The 24935-nt window shown below is 48.0% G+C and overlaps 3 protein-coding genes across 20 annotated transcripts in view; 2 read left to right on the top strand and 1 right to left on the bottom strand.

The window, feature by feature from the left end:
- The first annotated feature begins 12 nt into the window (after positions 1–12).
- On the top strand, positions 13–4371 carry BCS1L (BCS1 homolog, ubiquinol-cytochrome c reductase complex chaperone). 8 transcript variants are annotated; one of them, XM_077956314.1, is made up of 8 exons: positions 41–1046; positions 1570–1938; positions 2037–2176; positions 2387–2581; positions 2825–2888; positions 3145–3314; positions 3518–3635; positions 3783–4371. In XM_077956314.1, exons 2-8 carry the CDS (start codon positions 1619–1621, stop codon positions 4033–4035), a joined length of 1260 nt encoding a protein of 419 aa, XP_077812440.1. In that variant the 5' UTR covers positions 41–1046; positions 1570–1618; the 3' UTR covers positions 4036–4371.
- A 430-nt stretch (positions 4372–4801) lies between these two features.
- RNF25 (ring finger protein 25) lies at positions 4802–12561 on the bottom strand. 2 transcript variants are annotated; one of them, XM_015111084.3, is made up of 10 exons: positions 12489–12561; positions 9482–9556; positions 9116–9218; positions 8956–9023; positions 8790–8859; positions 7141–7212; positions 6900–7043; positions 6086–6178; positions 5670–5804; positions 4802–5466 (listed from the first exon to the last, which is right to left on the bottom strand). In XM_015111084.3, exons 1-10 carry the CDS (start codon positions 12527–12529, stop codon positions 4888–4890), a joined length of 1380 nt encoding a protein of 459 aa, XP_014966570.2. In that variant the 5' UTR covers positions 12530–12561; the 3' UTR covers positions 4802–4887. The 2 variants fall into 2 exon arrangements, with proteins under 2 accessions (XP_014966570.2, XP_077813726.1); XM_077957600.1 differs by lacking the exon at positions 6086–6178.
- Positions 12562–12576: 15 nt separating this feature from the next.
- The window catches only part of STK36 (serine/threonine kinase 36), a 30962-nt gene continuing 18603 nt past the window's right edge, over positions 12577–24935 (top strand). For 2 of the 10 annotated variants that reach the window (XM_077957594.1, XM_077957597.1), the window contains exons 1-11: positions 12627–12826; positions 13301–13473; positions 14190–14330; positions 14444–14521; positions 15902–16032; positions 16133–16481; positions 16584–16833; positions 19713–19806; positions 20106–20275; positions 20439–20626; positions 21156–21255. In XM_077957594.1, coding sequence (XP_077813720.1) covers positions 16597–16833; positions 19713–19806; positions 20106–20275; positions 20439–20626; positions 21156–21255 — 789 coding nt within the window. In that variant the 5' untranslated portion in view covers positions 12627–12826; positions 13301–13473; positions 14190–14330; ... (2 more) ...; positions 16133–16481; positions 16584–16596. Of the gene's footprint in view, positions 12827–12850; positions 12979–13300; positions 13474–14189; positions 14331–14443; positions 14522–15901; positions 16033–16132; positions 16482–16583; positions 16834–19712; positions 19807–20105; positions 20276–20438; positions 20627–21155; positions 21256–24935 lie in introns of those variants that run through there. The other 8 variants (XM_015111078.3, XM_077957592.1, XM_015111079.3 and 5 more) reach the window with 6 other exon arrangements.

Below are 24935 nucleotides of genomic sequence, written 5' to 3' on the forward strand. Positions count from 1 at the left end.
CGCAGCTTCCCCAAAGTGCAGGCGCGGTGAAACCATCGAGACAGAGGGCCAGAGAGTCGTATCGGTGAGAAGGCTGAGCGACGGATTACCCCAAAGCATGTGGCTGGAGGCGCGAGCTGGGGTGTGGGCGAGGTTCCTGGGTGTCGCAGAGGGGCCGGAGGCGGGAGAGCTTTGTCTGTGGCCTTCCATGCATAGGTGTTTTGGAATTCTGGATACCAATTCTGAGGCTCAGCCGAGGTCTCTGCTGTCAGCTCATCTCCCTGCATGCCAGGGGCAGGGCAAAGTGGCCGGGGTTCGGGGTTGGAGGAGAGGTGTACTAGAAACAACTTCGCGCTTATCCCTCAGGATCTTATTGTCTACAATGTGACGATCCGTGGAGAAAGTAGCAGATGGGCAGATTTTCAGTTGGGGAGAATGAGGGAGAAAAGAACGGGCATTCCGAGCCAAGAGAACTGCATGAACAAGGAGTTGGGAGGTTGCTTACTTGTTGAACATATTTGTTGCGTATTTGCATATTTACTGAACAGGTAGTGTTGGGAGCTAATCCATGAAAGGTAGGTGGGCGCCGTATTGTAGAGGGCCTTGAGTACCAGGCTGAGTTTGTACCCAGTTCAGGGGTCTGTTGGGAGCCAGCCATTGAAGGTGCTGGAGCAGAGAGAGAGATGGAATTGGAGCTTATCCCTATGATGAAAGATCTGGACCCTTTTGTAGCTGTTCCGTGAAGCCAGAGGTGAAGACCTTTTTTTTTTTTTTTTTTTTGAGACAGAGTCTCGCTCTGCCGCCCAGGCTAGAGTGCAGTGGCGTGATCTTGGCTCACTGCAAGCTCCGCCTCCCGGGTTCACGCCATTCTCCTGCCTCAGCCTCCCGAGTAGCTGGGACTACAGGCGCCCGCCACCTCGCCCGGCTAGTTTTTTTGTATTTTTTAGTAGAGACGGGGTTTCACCGTGTCAGCCAGGATGGTCTCGATCTCCTGACCTCGTGATCCGCCCGTCTCGGCCTCCCAAAGTGCTGGGATTACAGGCTTGAGCCACCGCGCCCGGCCTAAGGTGAAGACCTTTTAAAATGCCATTTCAAGAACTATGATTTTAAAGACAGTTTAGGTGGGAGGTAATAAAGGTATAAACAGGACATTAGATATTGGGGATGTAAGGGTGAGGATATTTGAAGGACATTACTCATAACAAGGCATAGGGTTACTGACAAGTCAATGGATGCTTCTCCTTTGCTGACTGCAGCCAGTGGGCCCCTTTTTATCAAAGCTGGTCCCAGGGACGACAAAAATCTTGTCCATCCATTATCCTGATGTGAAGCCAGTTTATATAACTCTTTTTGGTTTAAGGCATCTCCAGACATGGTCCTCTGGTAGGAAACAGGTATGAGTAGACTAATGAAGGGCAAAATGGGATGAGGGGCCTGGAGTCTCCACCCTTGCATTCCAACACTACCCTTACCCCACAAAAGGAGGATATTGACCCACACAGTAGTGCTGACCTGTGGGCAGGGCTGGGGAGGTCCAGTTTCTAAAGTAATCTTGTGCTTTGTCCCTTCTCCACTGTTCCCCACCCCTAGGTTTTTGTAACACCCCAGGTCCTGTAAGGTTTGGTGTTTCCCTTTCAAGATGCCACTTTCAGACTTTATTCTGGCCCTGAAGGACAATCCCTACTTTGGGGCTGGATTTGGGCTGGTGGGTGTGGGCACAGCCCTGGCCTTGGCCCGGAAGGGTGCCCAACTGGGCCTGGTGGCATTCCGGCGCCATTACATGATCACACTGGAAGTCCCTGCTCGAGACAGGAGCTATGCCTGGTTGCTTAGCTGGCTCACCCGCCACAGTACCCGTACTCAGCACCTCAGTGTCGAGACTTCGTACCTTCAGCATGAGAGCGGCCGTATTTCTACTAAGTTTGAATTTGTCCCCAGCCCTGGAAACCACTTTATCTGGTAAAGTTGGGAGCTAGGGAGGGCTGTGCGAGTAGAAAAGAACGATGGAAGCTGGGTTTGACCCATTCACTCACTCTGTTTTGATCGTTCTTATTCAGGTATCGGGGGAAATGGATCCGGGTAGAACGAAGTCGAGAGATGCAGATGATAGACTTGCAGACGGGAACTCCTTGGGAATCTGTCACCTTCACGGCCCTGGGCACTGACCGAAAGGTTTTCTTCAACATCCTGGAGGAAGGTGTGGGATGGCACAGGCAGGCTTTCTCGGGACATTGCAGGGATGGGGACATTTGACATCAGATGAGCAGTTTGGAGAGGTGGAATAAGCAGGCTGTGGTGAGCCCATGGGAACAGGGGGCCAGAAGGAAGCTGTTTGGCTCAGCTCCACCTAACTGAAGAATCAGCCATGGTGAAGAGAATTACTGGCTTTATCTCTTCTCCTTCCCAGCTCGAGAGCTAGCCTTGCAGCAGGAGGAAGGGAAGACCGTGATGTACACAGCTGTGGGCTCTGAATGGCGTCCCTTTGGCTATCCACGCCGCCGGCGACCACTGAATTCTGTGGTTCTGCAACAGGGTCTGGCTGACCGAATTGTCAGAGATGTCCAGGAATTCATCGATAACCCCAAGTGGTACACTGACAGAGGTGAGAAGCAGCTGGGGTCTCGGCTGTGCTGTTTTTGACATTTTTAGAGGGGACAGGTTGGTCTCTGGCCAGATGAGGTGATATAAAGCTCTAGTCCAATTCCCAGAGATTAAGAGGAATGAAAAGTTGTGTATGAGAATGATTTACTTCTGTACCAAGATTATCAGGCTTCCAGGGGCCAGGGCTGGGAATGAACATAGATATCTGGGGCAAAAGACATGATCATCCTGGCTCTATCCCTAGGCATTCCCTACAGACGTGGCTACCTGCTTTATGGGCCCCCTGGTTGCGGAAAGAGCAGTTTTATGTGAGTATTCAAAATTTCTCTTAACTTGGCAAAATGAAGCCTTTTTGGAAACGCTGGGCTGATGGGGTTGGAAAGGGAAATGAATCTGGGAACTTGGGACCGGGGACCAGGATAAACATGAAATGTGTGGAACATTAGGGTGTGAGGTAGAAATCAGGCCTCTGAGACACAAGTCCCCAGACTGTGAGGAGAGTAGCTGGGCCTGAGGAAGCATTTCCAGGTTGCCTGCTACTTCCTGCCATCCCATCCTCCATAGCACAGCCCTGGCTGGGGAACTGGAGCACAGCATCTGCCTGCTGAGCCTCACAGACTCTAGCCTCTCTGATGACCGGCTCAACCACCTGCTGAGCGTGGCCCCGCAGCAGAGCCTGGTGCTCCTGGAGGATGTGGATGCTGCTTTTCTCAGTCGAGACTTGGCTGTGGAGAGTAAGTGAGGGGTTCTGGAGGAAGGGGAGTGAGTAACTGTGGAACAGGGGAAGAAAACAGAAATCCAGAGGGCTGGTGGAGGATGCCTGGGTTAGTGACAAGAGCCCATGAGACGCATGGATAAGTAGGGGAACATAGTGGGGCATGCTGATTTTATGCTGGGCTATGACTACTCATGCTTCCTTATCTTTGCCTTCCTCCAGACCCAGTCAAGTACCAAGGCCTAGGTCGCCTCACCTTCAGTGGACTGCTCAATGCCTTGGATGGTGTGGCTTCCACTGAGGCCCGCATTGTGTTCATGACCACCAACCACGTTGACAGGTAGGAAGGAGCCAAGCATCCTGAGACTGAGGCAAGAGCCCACCCACTCCCCTAGTGCCTTGGGAGGAACAGGAGGTCGAGGAGCCATCTCTGTTGGGTACTAGTGTGACCACCGCCTGTGACTCTGCTTTCCCTATCTTCTCTCAGGCTGGACCCCGCCCTGATACGCCCCGGGCGAGTGGACCTGAAGGAGTATGTGGGCTACTGCTCACACTGGCAGCTGTCCCAGATGTTCCAGAGGTTCTATCCAGGGCAGGCACCTTCCTTAGCTGAGGACTTTGCAGAACGTGTCCTTCAAGCTACAACCCAGATCAGTCCTGCCCAGGTGCAGGGCTACTTCATGCTGTATAAAAATGACCCTGTGGGGGCAATTCACAATGCTGAGTCTCTGAGGAGGTGATCAGGCTGGGCTCAGCTCAGCTCTCCTCCTTTAGTTCAATAAACATCTGCCACACTACTCTGCTCTCATCTCCCTTTATCACTGAATTGGTACTTGAGTAAGACAGGGGCTGCAATCACAGGTGTAGAGGACTACATGCTCACAAACAAGACGTTCCAATAAGTCCTGCTCTTGCAAACGAAGCAGGGTGGTGGGGGCTTGTTTATGTGTAAACATCTTGAAAATCCAGAAATTCAGGGAAAGGTCAGAAAAACAACAATGTGTCTTGTGACTTGGCAACATTCCACAAACGACTGTATAAAATAAAGCAGAGTGCGCCATTCGAGGCGGCCGCCATGTTTGTCTTGTCTTGTGTTGTCTTGTGTGTTCATTCCTTTGTTTAGGAAACACGCAGACCCCAACACACAGGTGCTTATAGGGATCAGCCAGGCAACCAGACACACAAATGATGGGGCACAGCCTAAGATAAAGAGATGAGACACAAAACGGGAAACTAAATTCCTCTACCTAAAGGCATTCTATGTATATAAATAATGGACAGGCGTGGATGTGTACACAATGGGTTGTTAATGGTGGGTCCTAAGGACTCTGTTTACATGCTGACATCCCACTAGTTTTCCCTGAAACCCACTATACTAGCTGCTGAGATGTCAGACCCTCTACCCAGCTCTTTGGAGAATAGACTTCAGAGTGAAGTTGGGGACTGCTCTGCCACACCCCAGTCTTACTAGGAATTGAGAAAAAGAGCCATTCCTCACAGGCTAGGTGCTGCTGAGCAAAGAAAGCCAAACAAGGCCAAATACCTTTATTACCCCCCTCCCATCCCCAATTCCCTGTCCCCCACAAGTCCTGCTAGGAACCATCCTCAGATTCCAGGCCCAGGGGCTCCCTCCGAGTACCAGGCCGGTATGCTCCCTGGCCCCGAGGCAGGCGGGGGTAGGAAGAACCCGGTGTCCGGCCTTTAGAGCGCTCCCAGCGAACACAGTCCCGAGTCCTGCGGGGTGGGGGGCCCTGCCAGCTGCCAGGCCCCTTCTCTTGTGGAGGACCTTCAACTCCTTGGCTATGGGGTTCTGGCTTTAGGTCCATGGGCTCCTTGAGGGGCCCCTCAGGAGGTGGCAGTTCCTGGGTGTCACGGGTACCTTTAGGGGCGTGGCACTCCCCTCCCTTCGGGTGCCTCCGTTCGGGCTGTCGCCAGGGACCTCGACTGGGCTTGGGGGGATCTAGCATAGCTCTCTGGGTTTCGCCCAACCTTTGCTGATTTGACCCAGCCCCTGGAATCTTCTCACACATGTACTGGGTTGCCACAGGCAGAGGAGTTGGCAAGGTGGACTGGACAGCTGATGAGGTGGGCAGTTCTGCTGCAAGGGTGCTGGGTGGTTGGGATCCTTTGGAGACATCTACAGCTGACTCAGGTTCCGCAGGGGTAGGAGGCTAGAAAGAAGTGACAAGATGCAGTGAGGGAGATGCAGCTCCTCGAGGCAGGGAACTACAGGCCCCTCTCCTACTATCTGGGCTGACCATGATCAGCCTATCATCTCTGTGGTTAGAACAAAGCTCACTCTGGGGCCATGGCCGATTGGGGTTTGTAGGAAGGCTGGTGGCATTACGGGACAACTGGGAAACCCTTCCCTCACCTGCTGAAGACTGATGAAGTAACGGTTTCGCTCAGCCTCAAGGTCAATGATTCCCCCCCGTTCCTGCTGCCTCTGGTAGAGCCGCTTGCGTTCTTCTTGCTGGCGCAAGCTCTCTGCACTGGGCTGGTACAGCTCCTGGAAGGAAGAATGGCAGAGAGGAAATAATGAACAGCAGAAGGCAGACTCAAATCCCTACTCCTCTGAGGCTGCCTCAGGAGATCTGCACTGGTTTTGCCCCTCAGGTCTGGGCTCCCAGAGTCTTAGGCTCCCACCAGTGGGGGATGTGGCTTTGCAGAGAGGTCCTAGGCAGTTCAAGCCCAATTTCAGAGATCCCATGTGACACAGACAAGATGCCATTCCTTACTCTTTAGAAAATGCCATTACTCCTGGCTCAGACTGGAAGAAAGACCCCTTACCATGGGCTGTTGGGGTTCAGGGGCTGCTTTCAGCGAGGCAAGATCATAAACGAGGGGCTCTCTGCACACTGGACACTGCACACCGACTTCCTTCTAAAAAAGAGGAAAAATCATATGCCTGTGTCACAGCCCAGGATGTCCCCTGGTGCTGACCCATCAGCCAACCTAATCTGCAGAGGGCTGGGACTAAAGGGCACAGGGACACTGGTTCAGCAGTGAGTTGGGACAGAGCACGGGTTGTCTAACTAGAGATCTGGGAACCCCCTGAAACTGCATACAATATGTAAGTGTATAGAAGGATGCCCTGGCCAGGCACGGTGGCTCGTGCCTGTAACCCCAGCACTTTGGGAGGCCACAGCGGGCAGATCACTTGAGGTCATGAGTTTGAGACCAGCCTGGCCAACATGGTGAAACCCCATCTCTACTGAAAATACAAAAATTAGCTGGGCATGGTGGCTCATGCCTATAATCCCAGCTACTCAGGAGGCTGAGGCAGGAGGATTGCTTGAACCCAGGAGGCAGAGGTTGCAGTGAGCCGAGTGCTTGAACCCAGGAGGCGGAGGATGCAGTGAGCCGAGATTGCACTACTGCACTCCAGCCTGGGTGGCAGAGTGACACCCCATCTCAAAAAAATAAATAAATAAATAAAAAATAAAAGGATGCCCTTTTTTCTGGACAGAGGTAAGAGTTCATTAATCTCAAGGTTATCTATGACCCTAAAAAGGTGAAGAGCCACTGGAGTGGAGGGATGGAAAGGTTGTGAAAGGCTGTGCCTAAGAGTGTCAGATGAGTGTGCAGGTCTGGTAAGGTCTACCTGTTTGGTTGCAGCATGCTGCCGTTCCTGTTCCTGCTCCTGTCCTTGTGCCTTCAGCTCTTGCTCCATGTGCTGGATGTACCGAGCAAGGCAGTGGCAGTGGAAGTAGTGGTAACAGGGTGTTTTGGTAAAGGCCTCCTTCTCCTAGAGGGAAGGCAGATGTAGGGCACTAAGTCAGAGCTCTCTCACAGCCCTCATCTTGGTCCCAAGCAGAATGCCAGGTCCCAAGAGAGAAACCCACCTGGAAACCATAGAGGCAGATGACACACTGGCCATGAGGGATGTTGTTATCTGTGAGAATTTCCTTCCCTTTCTGAGGAGAGAAGACACTGATTAAACAGGGGGTTAGGGGGAAGAATGGTGAGCAAGGCCTGTCTACTACTCCTAGGAGTGACTGGCTGGACTTGGCTCCTACCAGGCCAGTTTGTTACCTTGTGTTTATGCATTTCTGTCTTGGTGATGCTCCCTCTGCTGGGAATCAATCCTTCTCCACGTCTCTGCCCCTCCCCCAAAATTTGATCTTCCTGGTTTCAAAATTCAACCTAATTGTTTTTCCTTTCATTAAGTCACTTTTAATATATCTTGGAGATGAAAATAATACACCTTGAGAGAAAAAAATGTTCAATTAAAACTCATCTTCTGGGAGGCCTTTCTTGATTAGTCCCCTTCAATATCATTCCCCCATGGGGCAATGAGTTTGTTCTAAGTCAGCTTTCAGAAAGCATGTCAAAGCATGGACAACCCGAATGGACAGAAAATTCACAAGGCATTGAGTTGGGCTGTGAACTATGCATTTGAATTGTTATTTGAACAGCTAATAGTGTACTCTGGAATTCCACAAAGTCCAAGGCTGCATTGTGGAGGCCTGACCTAGGACTGCTACAGTGGCCTATCAAACCCACTCTCTTTGACTCTCGGCCACCCACCTTCATTCTATTCTGAACATTTTTCTTAAAAATTTAAACTAGGAGCTGGGCGCGGTGGCTCACGCCTGTAATCCCAGCACTTTGGGAGGCCGAGACGGGCGGATCACAAGGTCAGGAGATTGAGACCATCCTGGCTAACACGGTGAAACCCCGTCTCTACTAAAAGTACAAAAAAAAAAACTAGCCGGGCGAGGTGGCGGGCGCCTGTAGTCCCAGCTACTCGGGAGGCTGAGGTTGGAGAATGGCGTAAACCCAGGAGGCGGAGCTTGTAGTGAGCCGAGTTCGCGCCACTGCACCCCAGCCTGGGTGACAGAGCAAAGACTCCGTCTCAAAAAAAAAAAAAAAATTTAAACTAGGAGAGGCTGGGCATGGTGGCTCATGCCTATAATCTCAGCACTTTGGGTGGCCAAGGCAGGTGGATTATCTGAAGTCAGGAGTTCAAGACTAGCCTGGCCAACAAGGAGAAACCCCATCTCTACTAAAAATACAAAATTAGCTGGGTGTGGTGGTACATGCCTGTAATCCTAGCTATTTGGGAGGCTGAGGCAGGAGAATCACTTGAACCTGGGAGGCAGAGGTTGCAGTGAGCTGAGATCACACCACTGCACTCCAGCCTGGATGACAGACTAAGACTGTCTCAAAAAATAAATAAATAAATAAAATAAAAATAAAAAATAAATAAACTAGAGGAAAATAAGACTGTACTTTATATTTTTAATCTCAAACAGCAGAAGTTTTCCGTGTATATTGGAGCTCCAGGTGTTGCTTCATGTGGGTTGTTTCACTAAGCAGTGTCTTTCGGGAAGTTTCTCAAATAGAAGAGTCTCATTTCTCTGGATTAATTTAGGTCTTACTTAATGATTCCAGATCTATTTAAGATTCTAGGCCCATGGTTTCCCTTTTACAGCTAGAAACTGCTCTAGCTCGAAGGAAAGAACATATCCCAGACTAGCGCACCTCTTACCTCAATAAGTTCATAGAGCATGGCTGCGCCCAGCCCGGCCTTGGCCACATGGCCCAGCGCTTGTAAGATCCTGGAGGAAGAGGGCAAACCACATATTAGGCCTGCCCATTTCCGTCACTGGGCAAAGCTGTAGCTGAGCTTTCCCTGTTTGACAGGTTCAACTTACGTGTGGATCTGTTCATCTGAAAGTCCTCGGGGATTTCGGATAGAGATCTGTGGCACCTCATGGGGATACTAGTGGGGGCAAATAACAAGTTACTGCTGAACTGATCCACCCCAGGGACTCTCCCCTTCCTCCCTTTGCTGCCACAGAGTAGGGGCTTCACCTCTGCTGGGACCTGAAGCACCAGAGTGAAGCAGACATACTGTGAATCCTGGTCCTCTGCAGTGGCAGGATGCAAAGTGATGTAGATCTCCCACGGTGAAGTTCTGCAGGTGGATCAAGTAGAAACGCAGATGTGACTGTGTAAGGACTTGGGGGCTGGGGAGGATGGGGTTGAGACAGTAAAGTGGGCAAAGAAAGTACACATTGGACTCTTTCTTTTGGGGTAGGATTAAAGGAATAGCTTTTGTCTACACAAGAGAAATATTATCTCTGAATCAAGGCTTACACTGTCTTAAGACCCAGATTCGGGATAGAACCTCTCCTCATTACTAGGGGGACTCCTGCCCACCGCTGGTTGAATACATACCTGCCATTTCCTTTAATCACCTGTAGTTCATCCAGATAGATGGACTCCAACACTTCAACTTCAGAGGGAAGGACCCTAGATAGACAGGAGTAGACTGACTTTCCATTACAACTCTCCCTGTGGAAGCCTGCTAAGGCCAATAAACGCGGGCTTTGTAGAAAAATGGCAATCTACCAGAATGCATTTTCCTGCTAAACTCCTTAAAAACAAGGAAAATGTTACCTTAAGTTTTCAACTGGCCAAATAGGAGGCACAAAAATCAGAATTTTAAGCATTATTTCTGCCAAGAGATGAAGAAGTGGATTCCAGAAAAATAAAATGACTAACCAAGGCTTAACATAGGTAGAACTGGGCCCAGAGTCGGGTTCCTGACTCCCTGTTTAAGTTTCATTCCCCTTAGTGGCTGACTTTCTGGTCTAGAGGTACGGCACCCATTTACTAGCATTAACGTTACCAATATTACTCCAGCCTTTCCCTACATCAATGTCCAGTGTGGATCCCAGTGCCTTGGCTACTGTCTACATACACTTTTAACACCAGTCACCCTAAGCCTTCTTAAAGGAGATAGCAACCTCAACACAACAGGTCTAGGGTGGTGTAAAGGCTGTGTTGTAATGGAAAAGCCAGCAGCCTCGGAGTTAGTAACAGGTACCAATCACTTACAAGCTATGCGATCTGGGAAGTGACCTCTCTGTAAGCTTAAGTTATCCTGTCTATCACATATAGATGATAACACCTACTCTCTAGGGTTACTATGAGGATAAAAGGTGATTTGTTTATATAAAGTACCTAATAGTATCTGGGCTATAGTAGCTAGTCTACATCCTCTTTTTCTTCCTGTCTGTATATAACCTTCTCCCTTAGAAGGAAGAGGGAAGGAGGGAGGTAGTAGAGTACTCTGGATGTATTTATGACCCTGGCTGTCTGGTTGATCTAGATCAGCCTGTTGAGGTTAGCATCCATGTTCCGATGTAAATCAGAGGACACACATGCATAAGCATAGAAACAGTAGTTGTATTGAAATTGAAGCTGAGTGATCAGTTTGTGTCTACAGCTCTACCAGGTGATACATGGAAAAATGCATACTTTCCTTTCTCATACTGCTCTCTCTTCATTCTAAGAGTAAGGCTGCTCCAGCATGACTTATGTCAGTTGTTGTTAAGTCTTAGGCAGAAACTTCAAAATATAAAATACAAAGCTTTACACCTCACAGAAAATAGTGTAGTTTTGGCTGACATGGGATGGGAGTCTCACAGCACTACAGGCTGCTGCACTCACTGTTGTTCTCTCCATGGCTCAAGGTGTTTCCCCTGAATCTTAAAAGTTCCCCTGAACAGGTCAACTATAAGTTATCCCAGCACTTTGGGAGGCTGAGGTGGGAGGATCACTTGAGGCCAGGAGTTCGAGACCAGCCTGGGCAACAAAGCGAGACTATCTCTACAGAAAATAAAAAATTAGCTGGACACAGTGGTCCCAGCTACTTGGGAGGCTGAGGCAGAAGAATCGCTGGAGCCCAGAAGGTTGAGTCTGTAATGAGCCATGATCTTGCCACTGTACTCCAGCCTGGGTGACAAAGTAAGACTCCGTCTCTTAAAAAAAGAAAAGAAAAAGTTTCCCTGAACACTTTGAAAACCAGTAGTCTAGATAGTCTTAATAAAGGCCAGTACTAGCAGGGCTCCCTGAACCAATGTAACACTGAGGTGTAGCCTCAGTCAAGTGGCCCTTCAATACTTTGCCTACCCTAGTTATGTGGGTCCTGGATGGGATGCTGGTAAGGTGGTGACAACAAAATGGGGGAGAGGGGACTGAAGAATGTCCTAGTATAAAGAATCTAAGGTGTGGAGTCAGATAGATGTGGATTTCTAGTCGCAATTTTCCACCTTTTGGCAAATCACTTTACTTCTTTGGGGCTCATCTAATCTTCCCAGGTGCCTGCACCTCAGTTATTAATGAAAAGGAGGCCGGGTGTGGTGGCTCACGCCTGTAATTCCAGCACCTTGGGAGGCTGAGGTGGGAGGATCACTTGAACCCAGGGGTTCAAGACCAGCCTGGCCAACATGGCAAAACTCTGTCTCTACAAAAAATACAAAATTAGCTGGGCATGGTGGCACAGACCTGTAGCCTCAGCTACTTGGAAGGCTGAGGCAGGAGGATCACCTGAGCCTGGGGAGGTTGAGGCTGCAGTGAGCCATAATCGCACCACCGCACTCCAGCGTGGGTGACAGTGAGACTCTGTCTCAAAAAACAAAACAAAACAAAACAAAACAAAAAAACAGACTTAAGTATATTACAAATCCATCGTGATCCTCTCAACTATTCTGAGGTAAATACCACACCCACTTTGTTTTTACAGCTGAGGACACTGACTCACAGAAGCTAGATGGCCTGGTCAGCATCACACAGCTAATAAAATGCGGAGTTAACCCACATTGATCCTACTTCCAAATCCCAGAGTCCTTCCATGTTCTAGTCTTTAGTTAAGAATGCTTGAGAGAAGGACTAGAGGGACTTTATGTGAGGTGTAAAGCTTTATTCAGACAATAGTCCTCACTAGTGCTGTGTGGGAGAGAGAAGGTTGAGGAAAGCGTCGGCGGAAAAACGCTGATCCAAGGAGAAAGGGGTACCGAACTGGAGGGCACTAGTTCTGAGAGGCGAAAGGGAGATGGGGAGGTCTGACGGGCAGGCATCCCCCAAAGCCCCTGAGAAAATTCATTTGAGGAGCATAGAAAGGGATAGCGTGAAGCTGGAGGAAAGGGGATCGAACCGGATAAGGCGAGGCCTGAACTGGTCTGGCGGGCGCAGACCCGGTCTCTTCTCACTCAGATCAGCGCCCCTCCACCCTCCCGTTCCCCAGTCTAGAAGATCTCCCAGAGGAGATGTCAGCATCTCTGCCATCCCTCATCCTTCGCTCCACCCCACACGCCCGCCGTACGGACCGTCTGCGACAGCTGCTAGGCCTCTGGACTAGACCCAGACTGTCAGCCAAAGCCCATGCCCCCGAAGTTACCAGTCCTCCTCCCCTGTAGCTGCAGACGCAGACGCCGCCATGTCTTCACCGGCCCGCAGCCGGAACCGGAAATGCCCTTAGGGAAGTCGGAGGCGGAAAACTAAGAGGGGTGGGCAGCTAGCGTCGTTTCTAGGCAACCGCAGACTCCGGGTCCTTAGCCGGGCCTGATGGCCCAGAGGCAGTTCGGATGCGTCCCAGGAAGTGCCCATGTGTGGTCCGCCGTCCCTCCCACACCTCTGAGCGCCTTTGTCCTCTGAACTTCTCACCAGTTCTAGCGAGTGAAATTGTTAGAAAGGGAGCCAAAAGAGACTGGCGAGAGGGGCGGGTGGAGAAGAATTGTAAGTCAGGCAACGTATGCAGGCAGCCAGAAGATATGGGGCTAAAGGCCAGGGAATCCGTCCCTGGGCCCGAGGAGCTTGGATCTCCTAGGCTGGGGATGAGAGAGGGACCCTGGCTTGCGAAGCGCATGGGCCAGGGGGTCTGAGAGCAGGTGCTGAGGAATCTGGGAGTGGCAGGAACTTGGGGGAGACTCGAAGGAGCAGGGTTGGGTGGGCGATGCTAGGTTAAGAGAGCAGGGTCGAGTGGGCCAAGCTGGATGAGGGAGAAGGGGGACCAGGTGTCAGGTGGGCATGGGGCCGGGTTGGGGACAGGAGGCTGAAAGTGGAGAGGAACTACAAAGAGATGCTGTGTTTGTTCCAAGATCGCATCATCTTTGCATCATTCTACCCTCCCATGTTTTTTGAGGCTTGGTCTTTGTGAAAAAGAGAAAAGGCAAGATGGCTAACATTTTTCCTTTCCCATGCCCCAACTAGGCCTCCCAGATGTTGTGGAATTGTCCCTGGATCTATAGCTCTTCACCGTCTCTACCTTTTTCCTTCTAAGAGATTCTGAAACCTCTGTCATGGAAAAGTACCACGTGTTGGAGATGATTGGAGAAGGCTCTTTTGGGAGGGTGTACAAGGGTCGAAGAAAATACAGTGCTCAGGTATTGTACAAAGAGGGATACCTTTTGGGTGGGATTTGGTACCCCCAACTCCAGTGGAAAATGGGTCTAGAAGGGATGTATGTATACCAGTTTATATTCCTAAGGCATTGACTCTCTCATACTTCTTATGGAGTATAAGCTCTGAAGTTGTATTATTTGGGTATAAGTTCCATCTCCACCGCTTTCTAACCCTAGAATTATGGACAAATTACTTAACTTCTCTATGTCTCAATTTCCTCATCTCTAGAATGGGGATAAGAACAGCAACTGATTGATGGCATTTGAGATTAAGTATGTTGTCACATTAAATCAGTTAGTACAGTGCCTGGCTCTTAGTAAACAACAAATATTATTATTATTAGTCTCTAGCACACCATGTAGTAAGAGGTAAACCACTTGAACTCTATTATTTCCTCTTAATTTTTTTTCCTTTCCTTTCCCCTAAATCTCATCTTGACTGCTTTGGTCAAATCAGAACACTTCTCCTAGAAGGTGAGATGTTTTGCCCATGCTGTTTCCTCCTGGGATGAGGAGTGGGGAAAGCCTGGATAAGGCCAGGGTACCATGGAGAAAATGGAAGCAGGAGACTGACAGAAATAATAAGAGTTACTCAAACACTCTAAAGTCTGACTTCTGGAGCTCTGAGATTAAGTCTGAAATTCTGGCTCTTTTCAGTAGTGTGATTAGGCATTAACTTTTCACCTTACCCCTGACAGGTCGTGGCCCTGAAGTTCATCCCAAAATTGGGGCGCTCAGAGAAGGAGCTGAGGAATTTGCAACGAGAGATTGAAATAATGCGGGGTCTGCGGCATCCCAACATTGTGCATATGCTTGACAGCTTTGAAACTGACAAAGAGGTGTGCTTTGACAGTTTTGGGCCCTGTCTCCCCAGGCACAAGGGTTCCAGGAATTTCCCAACCTCAGAATATATGAATCTGGAGCCATCAGTGCCACTGCCTTCTCTCTGTAGGTGGTGGTGGTGACAGACTATGCTGAGGGAGAGCTCTTTCAGATTCTAGAAGATGATGGAAAACTTCCCGAAGACCAGGTATGCTTCCTGCCTTCAACTTCCCACCACCAACCTCTCTCCAGGTTAGGAACTGGTAGAGCAAGCTAAGGACACTGAGAGTCTCCATTTCTTCTCAGACTTCTGAGAAGAATATAAGAGTCTAGGTATATAGAGGCAGTGTGGTGTGGGAGTAAATTATATAAACATTAGAGCCAAAATATCTGAGTAGGAAGCTTGGCTCTGCACCTTCCTAGCTGGGTCTGCTTGGACAAGTTACTTTAATTTCTTTGTGCTTAGTTTCCTCATTTGTAAAATGAAGATAATAATCATGTTTGCCTGATAAGTCTATGGTGAAGAGTGATAAGTCATGTAATGTGTTTGAATAGTTGCTATTAACATTGTTGTTATTAGATACCTTTAGGGAAGAAGGACCAGTGAAATGGAACCAGAAAGAGGGCAGTAAGAATAAAGGTTGTGGTGAGTCAGGATTTGGCACCAGGACATAGTGGTTAGCAGTGGGATTTTGTTACACATATCCTCCAGCCACATTTATTCTAGGGGTTTCTCTGTACTCAAGCAAGTAGGCCCCCCTTGGGATTCATTATTGCAGCATTCCCTTTCCTTCTAAGCACTCACCACTATTTGTAAGTAATCTTTTTTTTATTATTTTATTTTTAATTGAATTTTATTTTTTGAGATGGAGTCTTGCTTTGTTGCCCAGGCTGGAGTGCAGTGGCACGATCTTGGCTCACAACAACCTCCGCCTCCTAGGTTCAAGCAATTATCATGCCTTAGCCTCCCCAGTAGCCGGGATTATAGCATGTGCCACCATGCCCAGCTAATTTTGTACTTTTAGTAGAGATGGGGTTTTACCATGCTGGCCAGGCTGGTCTCGAACTCCTGGCCTCAGGTGATCTGCCCGCCTCAGCCTCCCAAAGTGCTGGGATTACAGGCGTGAGCCACCATGCCTAATCACCATATTTGTTTTATCTGTCTTGATTGTTTGTCTGACTACTTTTCTTGAAAAAAGGCATTTTGTTTTATTTAATAACAGGTAATGTGTATTGAATATATACTATGTGCCAGGCACCATTCTGAGTATTATTTTGCATGCTTTAACTCAATCCTTACAATAATCCACCAGCGTAGATGGTGTCAGTATATAGATTGTCACCTTAGTTTGCCCATGGTCAAGCAGATAGTAAATGAGATTCAATAAATTTTTCTTGAATGAATGAATGAGCAAATGAAAGAAGGATTAAACAAGGGGAACAATAACTAAGAAAGGAATAGTGTGAAGCTCTGCGAGAAAGGGAAGGAAGAAAAGATTAGCAGTAATATTAGGAGAAGTTTTTGGATTTGTCAGCCAGCTGCTGCTTCTAACCTTTTTTTCCTTTCTCTCACCTCTTTAACCTCTAGGTTCAGGCCATTGCTGCTCAGTTGGTATCAGCCCTGTACTATCTGCATTCCCACCGCATCCTACACCGAGATATGAAACCTCAGAACATCCTCCTTGCCAAGGGTGGTGGCATCAAGCTCTGTGACTTTGGGTAAAGATTCTAGCATCCATCTATGCTTCCAGTTCCACAGGGTATCTTTTTTTTTTTTTTTTTAATTTGTTTTTGAAGGCGTTTCACTCTTGTTACCCAGGCTGGAGTGCAATGGCATGATCTCCGCTCACCGCAACCTCTGCCTCCTGGGTTCAAGCAATTCGACTGCCTCAACCTCCAGAGTAGCTGGGATTACAGGCGTGTGCCACCACGCCTGGCTAATTTTGTGTTTTTAGTAGAGACGGGGTTTCTCCATGTTGGTGAGGCTGATCTCGAACTCCTGACTTCAGGTGATCTGCCCACCTCGGCCTCCCAAAGTGCTAGGATTACTCCACTGCGTCCGGCCCCACAGGGAATCTTAGACCATACTCTTGACTTATTTGCGCCTCATTTTAGAACCAGAGCTGGAGATTGGGACTTCTGCTGGGTCTTCTGGAACCTAATCAAAGGTGCTCCCGCTGCTCCGGTTTGGAATATCTCTATGTTAGGTAGTAGTGACCAGGTTTAGAATATCTTTTCTCTTTCCATATCCATCCCGTTATCTTCTGCAGATTTGCCCGGGCTATGAGCACCAACACAATGGTGCTGACGTCCATCAAAGGCACACCACTCTATATGTCTCCAGAGCTGGTGGAGGAACGACCATACGACCACACAGCTGACCTCTGGTCTGTTGGCTGCATACTGTATGAACTGGCAGTAGGCACTCCTCCCTTCTATGCTACAAGCATCTTTCAGCTGGTCAGCCTCATTCTCAAGGACCCTGTGCGCTGGCCCTCAACCATCAGTCCCTGCTTTAAGGTAATGAATATTGAAAGGGAGATGGCTTTTACATTAGAAATCTGTCTCCCTCTACCTCTGTTCCTTTTTCCAAAATCCTTTTCCAGAGCTGAGTCGGGACTTTGCAGTTACTGAATTAATGGCTATGTTAGTCTGTTCTCGCATTGCTATACAGAACTACCTGAAACTGGGTAATTTATAAAGAAAAGAGGTTTAGTTGGCTCACAGCTCCATAACCTGTACAGGAAGGATGGCTGCGGAAGCCTCAGGAAACTTACTATCGTGATGGAAAGCAAAGGGGAAACAGGCATGTCTTATGTGGCAGATCAGGAGGAAGAGAGAGAAGGGAAAGGTGCTACACACTGTTTTTTTTTTTTGAGACAGAGTTTGTTTTTTTTTTTTTTTGAGACGGAGTCTTGCTCTGTCGCCCAGGCTGGAGTGCAGTGGCGTGATCTCGGCTCACTGCATTCTCCACCTCCCAGGTTCGTGCCGTTCTCCTGCCTCAGCCTCCCAAGTAGCTGGGATTACAGGTGCCCGCCACCACAACCAGCTAATTTTTTTGTATTTTTTAGGAGAGACAGGGTTTCACTGTGTTAGTCAGGATGGTCTCAATCTCCTGACCTCGTGACTCGCCTGCCTTGGCCTCCCAAAGTGCTGGGATTACAGGCATGAGCCACCGCTCCCAGCCTGAGACAGAGTTTTGCTCTTGTCCAGTCTGGAGTGCAATGGTGCGATCTCAGCTTACCACAACCTCCGCTTCCTGGTTTCTAGTGATTCTCCTGCCTCCGCCTCCCAAGTAGCTGGGATTACAAGCATGCACCACCATGCCCAGCTAATTTTGTATTTTTAGTAGAGACGGGGTTTCTCTATGTTGGTCAAGCTGGTATCGAACTCCCAACATCAAGTGATCCGCCTGCTTCGGCCTCCTAAAGTGCTGGGATCATAGGCTTGAGCCACCATGCCCAGCCAGTGCTACATACTTTTAAACAGCCAGATCTCGTGAAAATTCACTCACTATCATGAGAACAGCAAGGGGGAAGTCCTCCCCCACGATCCAGTCACCTCCTACCAGGCCCCTCCTCCAACATTGGGGATTACAATTCAACATGAGATTTGGATGGGGACACAAATCCAAACCATATCAATGCCGGAGCTGGGCCAGGCAGCCTTGCTTTTCTACTGCAGGGTCTTATTCTGGGAGGGTGTTCTAAAGTTTGCCAAACCTGAGAATGGTAACTCCAGTTCGAGCCAGGCTATGCTTTATTACAATGAAAAGGTAATTGGAAGATACCAGAGATAGATACTGGTCCTCTTGCATGCCATCTATTCCACTTATTTCCTGTCAGATGCAATGTTCACATTCTAGGTGTTGTCTACATAGCTTTCAGTCTAAAGCTATCAAAATGGTGAGAGCTGGTGGAGTTGGTTCAGTGATTAGGAGCAGATGATAGAGGTGGTGCCTACTCATTATGACTAAGTCAGTAGGCCGGAGGAGGGAAGAGAGTTGGAGAGGAGTTGGACTTCTTTTCTATTTCTTTTTTTTTGAGATGGAGTCTTGCTATATTGCCCAGACTGGAGTGCAGTGGTGCAATCTCAGCTCACTGCAAGCTCTACCTCCTGGGTTCATGCCATTCTCCTGCCTCAGCCTCCCTAGTAGCTGGGACTACAGGTGCCCGCCACCACACCCGGCTAATTTTTTGTAATTTTTAGTAGAGACGGGATTTCACCCTGTTAGCCAGGATGGTCTCAATCTCCCGACCTCATGATCCGCCCACCTTGGCCTCCTAAAGTGCTGGGATTACAGGCGTGAGCCATTGTGCCTGGCCTCTATTTCTTTTTTAATTAATTAAATTAAAAAAAATTTTTTTAGAGACAGGGTCTCACCATGTTGCCCAGGCTTGTCTCAAACGTCTGGCCTCAAGCAATCTTCCTATCTCAATTTGTAAAGAGTTAGGATTACAGGCATGAGCCACTGCACCCAACCTTCTTTTATTTTATGTGGGGCAAGATTATAGATCTTCAATGGAATTTAAATGCAGTCTTCTGCCAGAGTGAAACCTCATTACAGCTTTGCTTTATCTGAGATGAAAAGGAACAACAAATTCCTCCCCTGTTGAGTTGAGGGGGCCCAAATAATTGTCAAGAATAATCTAAATGAAGGAACCTTAAGTGGAGGAGGTGTGCATAGGATATTTATTCTCCCTATGGGCAGATACACAGGTATCTCCAGCAAGATCCATAGTTATACAGATCACTTTGTTTTAGAACAGTGATCATAATCTACTAGTACCTCTGTTCCTATTTGAGGCCAAGTTGAGGATTTCCCCAAAGATTTCTGTTATGGTATATCCTTTTCAGAGACTGTCTCCCTATCTCTCCACCTCTGAAGACTTGCAAAAAGATTTCTGTTTTTGAGTACTCCCAAACACACCTTCACACAATTACTTGTGCATGTGAGTGTGCTTTTTACCAAAAATGCATCTGTTCCTACCCAGCCACAAACAAACCATCGTCAAAGGGAGGGCAGCGTGAATAGTTTGGGAGTTCTTTGAATGTTTGCTGTCTGAAGATCATTATGAAGGTGACATCTCTTTCTCCCAGTGTTTTTTCTCCCTTCTTTACAAAGTTGGTGCACTAAAATTTGTTTTTACTTCTGGGGTTACAAAATGTCTGTGAGCAGGATTTAGGGTCCTGTCCCTAGGAGGTGAAACAGTGGTCTGTCCATGATTTCGGCCAGGAAAATGGGACCTGAACAAAGTTTTCAGAGGGCATGATCAAGAGCAGCCCATCTGCTGTGAGAATGGATATGGGATTCTTGGTTTGCCAGTTCTGCTGATAAGTTAGAGAGAGACTTAAGGGAAGGGAAAGAATGACTGATGGACTATTTTTTCTCTCTGTAGAACTTCCTGCAGGGACTGCTCACCAAAGACCCCCGGCAGCGACTGTCCTGGCCAGACCTCTTACATCACCCCTTTATTGCTGGTCGTGTCACCAGTGAGTTGTCAGGGTTCCCAGGGCTCTTGTACTTCCCAGTACTTCCTCCAGACTACTTCCCTTTCCCTTCCCTGACCATCTAGATCTAACGTATCCTCTGTCCTCCACCAGGTTGAACTTTCTTCCTAGCCCTTTGCCTAACCTTTGCCACTTCCCTTGCAACCCCACTCTCTCTCTGTCACTTTTTCAAAATGATCTTCTTCCACAGAAGCCTGGAGACACTGAAGTTGTCCCTGGCCAAGTGGACATAGGGACTACGGCCCCCATGATCATGTCTTCCTCCTCTTCCCTCCCTGCAGTAATAACTGAGCCAGCAGGTCCAGATTTGGGGACTCCATTCACCAGCCGCCTACCCCCAGAACTTCAGGTCCTAAAGGACGAACAGGCCCATCGATTGGCCCCCAAGGGTAATCAGTCTCGCATCTTGACTCAGGCCTATAAACGCATGGCTGAGGAGGCCAAGCAGAAGGTGTGTAGGGCAGACGAAAATATGTGAAATGACCAGGCTAGTGACTGGGGAGTTAGAGGAGGAGGGTGACTTTCTAGGGTTGGAGAAGGGCCATGAATAGCATTCATATTGTCCTATGGCAACCAAATAGCTCTGATCCAGTATTGCCCCCTACCTCCCATAGAAACATCAGAACACAGGACCTGCCCTTGAGCAAGAGGACAAGACCAGCAAGGTGGCTCCTGGCACAGCCCCTCTGCCCAGACTCGGGGCCACTCCTCAGGAATCAAGCCTCCTGGCCGGGATCTTAGCCTCAGAAATGAAGAGCAGCTGGGTTGAGTCAGAGACTGGAGAGGCGCCACCTGCACCTCGGTGAGAAGGGTATAGCTAGGTATTTATAGGGTGAGGTGTCTTGCATATCTTTGATGCTAGTCAAAGCAAATACAAAATAGTCCCTGTCACTAGCCACTGCCTAAATATGGGTAGAGCCTTGAGAGTCTGAGTCCTGGGTTCTTGGATTCTAATTATAGATGTTTTTCTGATTCATCAGGAAACTTGGGGACTTTCTCTTCTTTAGGTACATTGACTGAAAGGCTGGCTGAAAGGGAAAGGATCATCTCCATCCAAGAGGGAAGATTGTTTTGAGTTGAGAGCCATAGGTGAAAACTGCAAAGTAGACTCGAGAATAAGCTCTAAAATAAGAAGACAGTTAAGGATATTTGTGTAGTAGTCACCATATCCTGTACTGGTCATATCCTACATCCCAGAAAGAAGTCTCCTCTAGTCAATCCTATATGGCTTCTTTCTCATTCCTGTCATGGGCCTACAGAGAGGGACAAGTTAATGAACCCTAAGACTCCTAGGTTTGGAACCCATTCTACTCCCTGGCTTCCTCTGGCAGGGAAAACTGGACCACCCCAGATTGTGGACAAGCATTCCCAGAGGAGAGGCCGGAGGTGCTGGGCCAGCGGGGCACTGATGCCGTGGACCTGGAAAATGAGGTGAGCCCTAGGGGTTCTTACTGACTTTGTCTCTTTCATGGGATGTTGGGTCTAGTAGATGTTTTTCTAGAACAGTGATTCCCAGCTCCGTAAGTATGAGCTCCCTTTGTGTTAAAAAGTATTGCTTTATTATTCATTTATAGATTTTAATTGCACAGTATCTGAAAATATGATTATTTAAAATGGAAATACATAGGTAAAAATGAAAGTCCTCACTGGGTCAGTCTCCAAGGTGACTAGTATTATTAATTTAGTCTGTCTCCTTCCAAACTTTCTGTAATTTCACACACATGCATAAGCACACATAGACATTTATAGTTTGCTATTTTTACATTACTGAGTTTTATTATATGTGTTGTTTTGCATCATACCTCTTTCACCGTATAATCTGGGATCTTTCTACACCAGAGCATGTAGTTTTACCATAATCCTTTTTTTTTTTTTTCTTTTCGAGACAGAGTCTCACCCTGTCGCCCAGGCTGGAGGGCAGTGGCGCAATCTTGGCTCATTGCAACCTCCGCCTCCTGGGTTCAAGCGATTCTCCTGCCTCAGCCTCCTAAGTAGCTGGGATTACAGGCACCCAACACCACACCTGGCTAATTTTTGTATGTTTAATAGAGATAGGGTTTCACCATGTTGGCCAGGCTAGTCACAAACTCCTGACCTCAGGTGATCTGCCCGCCTCAGCCTCCCAAAGTGCTGGGATTACAGGCGTGAGCCACTGTGCCCGGTCTACAATATTTTATTAATATGTTTTTTTTTTAGTTTTGCCTTTTTTTGAAATAATTTCAAACTTAAAGAATAATTTTGAAAATACCACAAATAATTCCTGTGTATACCCTTGTCTTAGTCTGTTTTGTGCTGCTATAACAGAATGGCTAAGACAGGGTAATTTATAAAGAACAGAAATTTATTTCTCACAGTTCTGGAGTCTGGAAAGTTCAAGATCAAGGTGCCAGCAGATTGGGTCATAGTCTCCAGGAGGGTGCCCCAAATGCCCAGTCCTTTAGAGGGGAAGAATGCAGTGTCCTCGCTTTGCAGAAGTGCAGAAGAGAATGAACCCACTCCTGCAAGGCCTTCTTATAGCATCAGTCCATTCTTGAAGGCAGAGCCCTTGTGACCTAAACACTTATGATTAGGTGCTGCCTCGTAACACTGGTGCAATGGGGATTAAGTTTCTAACATGTGAGTTTTGGAGAGGACAGAACATTCCAACCATAGCAACACTTTTTATTTTTTTGAGATGGATTTTTTCTCTTGTTGCCCAGGCTGGAGTGCAACGGCACGATCTTGGCTCACTGCAACCTCTGCCTCCTGGGTTCAAGCAATTCTCCTACCTCAGCCTCCCAAGTAGCTGAAATTACAGGCATGTGCCATCACGCCCAGCTAATTTTGTATTTTGAGTAGAGATGGGGTTTCACCATGTTGTCTAGGCTGGTCTCGAACTCCTGACCTTAGCTGATCTGCCTGCCTCAGCCTCCCAAGTGCTGGGATTACAAGCTTGAGCCACCACACCCAGCCCTTAACAACACTTTTACCCCAAATTCATCAGTTGTAAAACTTTTGTCTACTTTGCTTTATCATTCTCTCTCTCCCTATGGACATAGCATTTTTCTGAATCATTTTAGGGTAAATTGTACACATGCCCCTTTACCCCTAAATACTTTAGTGCATATTTCCTAAAACAAGATCCTTCACTTACACTACCACAGTACAATTATGAAAGTCAGAAATTTAACATTGATATGATACTATTAAGATAGATTAATAATCTATAATCCTTATTCAAATTTTGCTAATTGCTTCAGTAATGTGCTTTATGAAAATTTTTTTTCTTTTTTTTTTTTTTTTTTTTTTTTTTTTTTTTTTTTTGAGACGGAGTCTCGCTCTGTCGCCCAGGCTGGAGTGCAGTGGCCGGATCTCAGCTCACTGCAAGCTCCGCCTCCCGGGTTCACGCCATTCTCCTGCCTCAGCCTCCTGAGTAGCTGGGACTACAGGCGCCCGCCACCTCGCCCGGCTAGTTTTTTGTAGTTTTAGTAGAGACGGGGTTTCACTGTGTTCACCAGGATGGTCTTGATCTCCTGACCTCGTGATCCACCCGTCTCGGCCTCCCAAAGTGCTGGGATTACAGGCTTGAGCCACCGCGCCCGGCTTGAAAATTTTTTTTCTGCTCCACGATCCAATCCAGTATCACACATTACATTATTTATTTATTTATTTATTTATTTAGCAGGATCTTATTCTGTTGCCAGCATGGAGTGCAATGGGTGCGATCTCGCCTCACTGTAACTTCTGACTCCTGAGCTCAAGCAATTTTCCTGCCTCAGCCTTCTGAGAAGCTGGGACTAACAGGCACCTGCCACTACGCCTGGCTAATTTTTGTATTTTTTTTAGAGAGAAGTTTTCGCCATATTGTCCAGGCTGGTCTCGAACTCTTGGACTCAAGTGATCTACCTCCCTCGGCCTCACAAAGTGCTGGGATTACAGTGAGCCACTGCACCCAGCCCACACATTGTGTTTAGTTGTTATGCCTCCTTAGTCTCCTTGAATCTGGAACAGTTCTTGTCTTTCTTTGTATTTAATGACTCATAGTTTTGAGGTACATGTCAGTTATTTTGTAGAATGTTCCTCAAATTGATTATTTCCTCATGAATAGATTCAGGTTGTATATATTTTTGTAGGAATACTACATAAGTGATACATCCTCAGTACCACAATCTTTTTATTTATTTATTTGAGACAGTGTCTCATTCTGTCACCTGGACAACAGGGTGGAATGTAATGGTGCAATCATGGCTCACTGCAGCCTTGAACTCATGGGGTCAAGCAATTCTCCCATCTCAGCCTCCTGAGTAGCTGAGACTACAGGTGTATGGCACCATGCCCGGCTATTTCTTTTTTTTTTTAAGCGGAGTCTTGCTCTGTCGCCCGGGTTGCAGTGCAGTGGCGCAATCTCGACTCACTGCAACCACCGCCTCCCGGGTTCTAGTGATTCTCCTGCCTCAGCCTTCTGAGTGGGATTACAGGCGCATACCACCACGCCCTGCTAATTTTTGTATTTTTAGTAGAGACAGGGTTTCACCATGTTGGTCGGGCTGGTCTTGAACTCCTGACCTTGTGATCTGCCTGCCTTGGCCTCCCAAAGTGCTGGGATTACAGGCATGAGCCACTGCACTGGGCTTATTATTATTATTTCTTTAAAGAGACAGAACCTTACTATATTACCTAGGCCGGTCTCAAACTCCTGGCCTCAAGCAGTCCTCCTACCGCGACCTCCCAGTGCTGGGATTACAGGCATGAGCTAATATGCCCAGCCTCACAATCTTTTTGTCTTTGAGATGGAGTTTCACTCTTATTGCCCAGGCTGGAGTGCAGTGGCATGATCTTGGCTCACTGCCACCTCTGCCTCCTGGGTTCAAGTGATTATCCTGCCTCAGCCTCCCGAATAGCTGGGATTACAGGCATCCGCCACCACACCCAGCTAATTTTGTATTTTTAGTAGAGATAGGGTTTTTCCACGTTGGTCAGACTGGTCTCGAACTCCCAACCTCAGGTGATCTGCCTGCCTCAGCCTCCCAAAGTGCTGGGATTACAGGTGTGAGCTACTGCTCACACTGGCCTTTTTTTTTTTTTTTCTGAGATGGAGTCTCGCTGTGTCTCCCAGGCTGGAGTGCAGTGGC

Source organism: Macaca mulatta, chromosome 12 (genome assembly GCF_049350105.2).
Source record: "Macaca mulatta isolate MMU2019108-1 chromosome 12, T2T-MMU8v2.0, whole genome shotgun sequence".
Lineage (NCBI taxonomy): Eukaryota > Metazoa > Chordata > Mammalia > Primates > Cercopithecidae > Macaca > Macaca mulatta.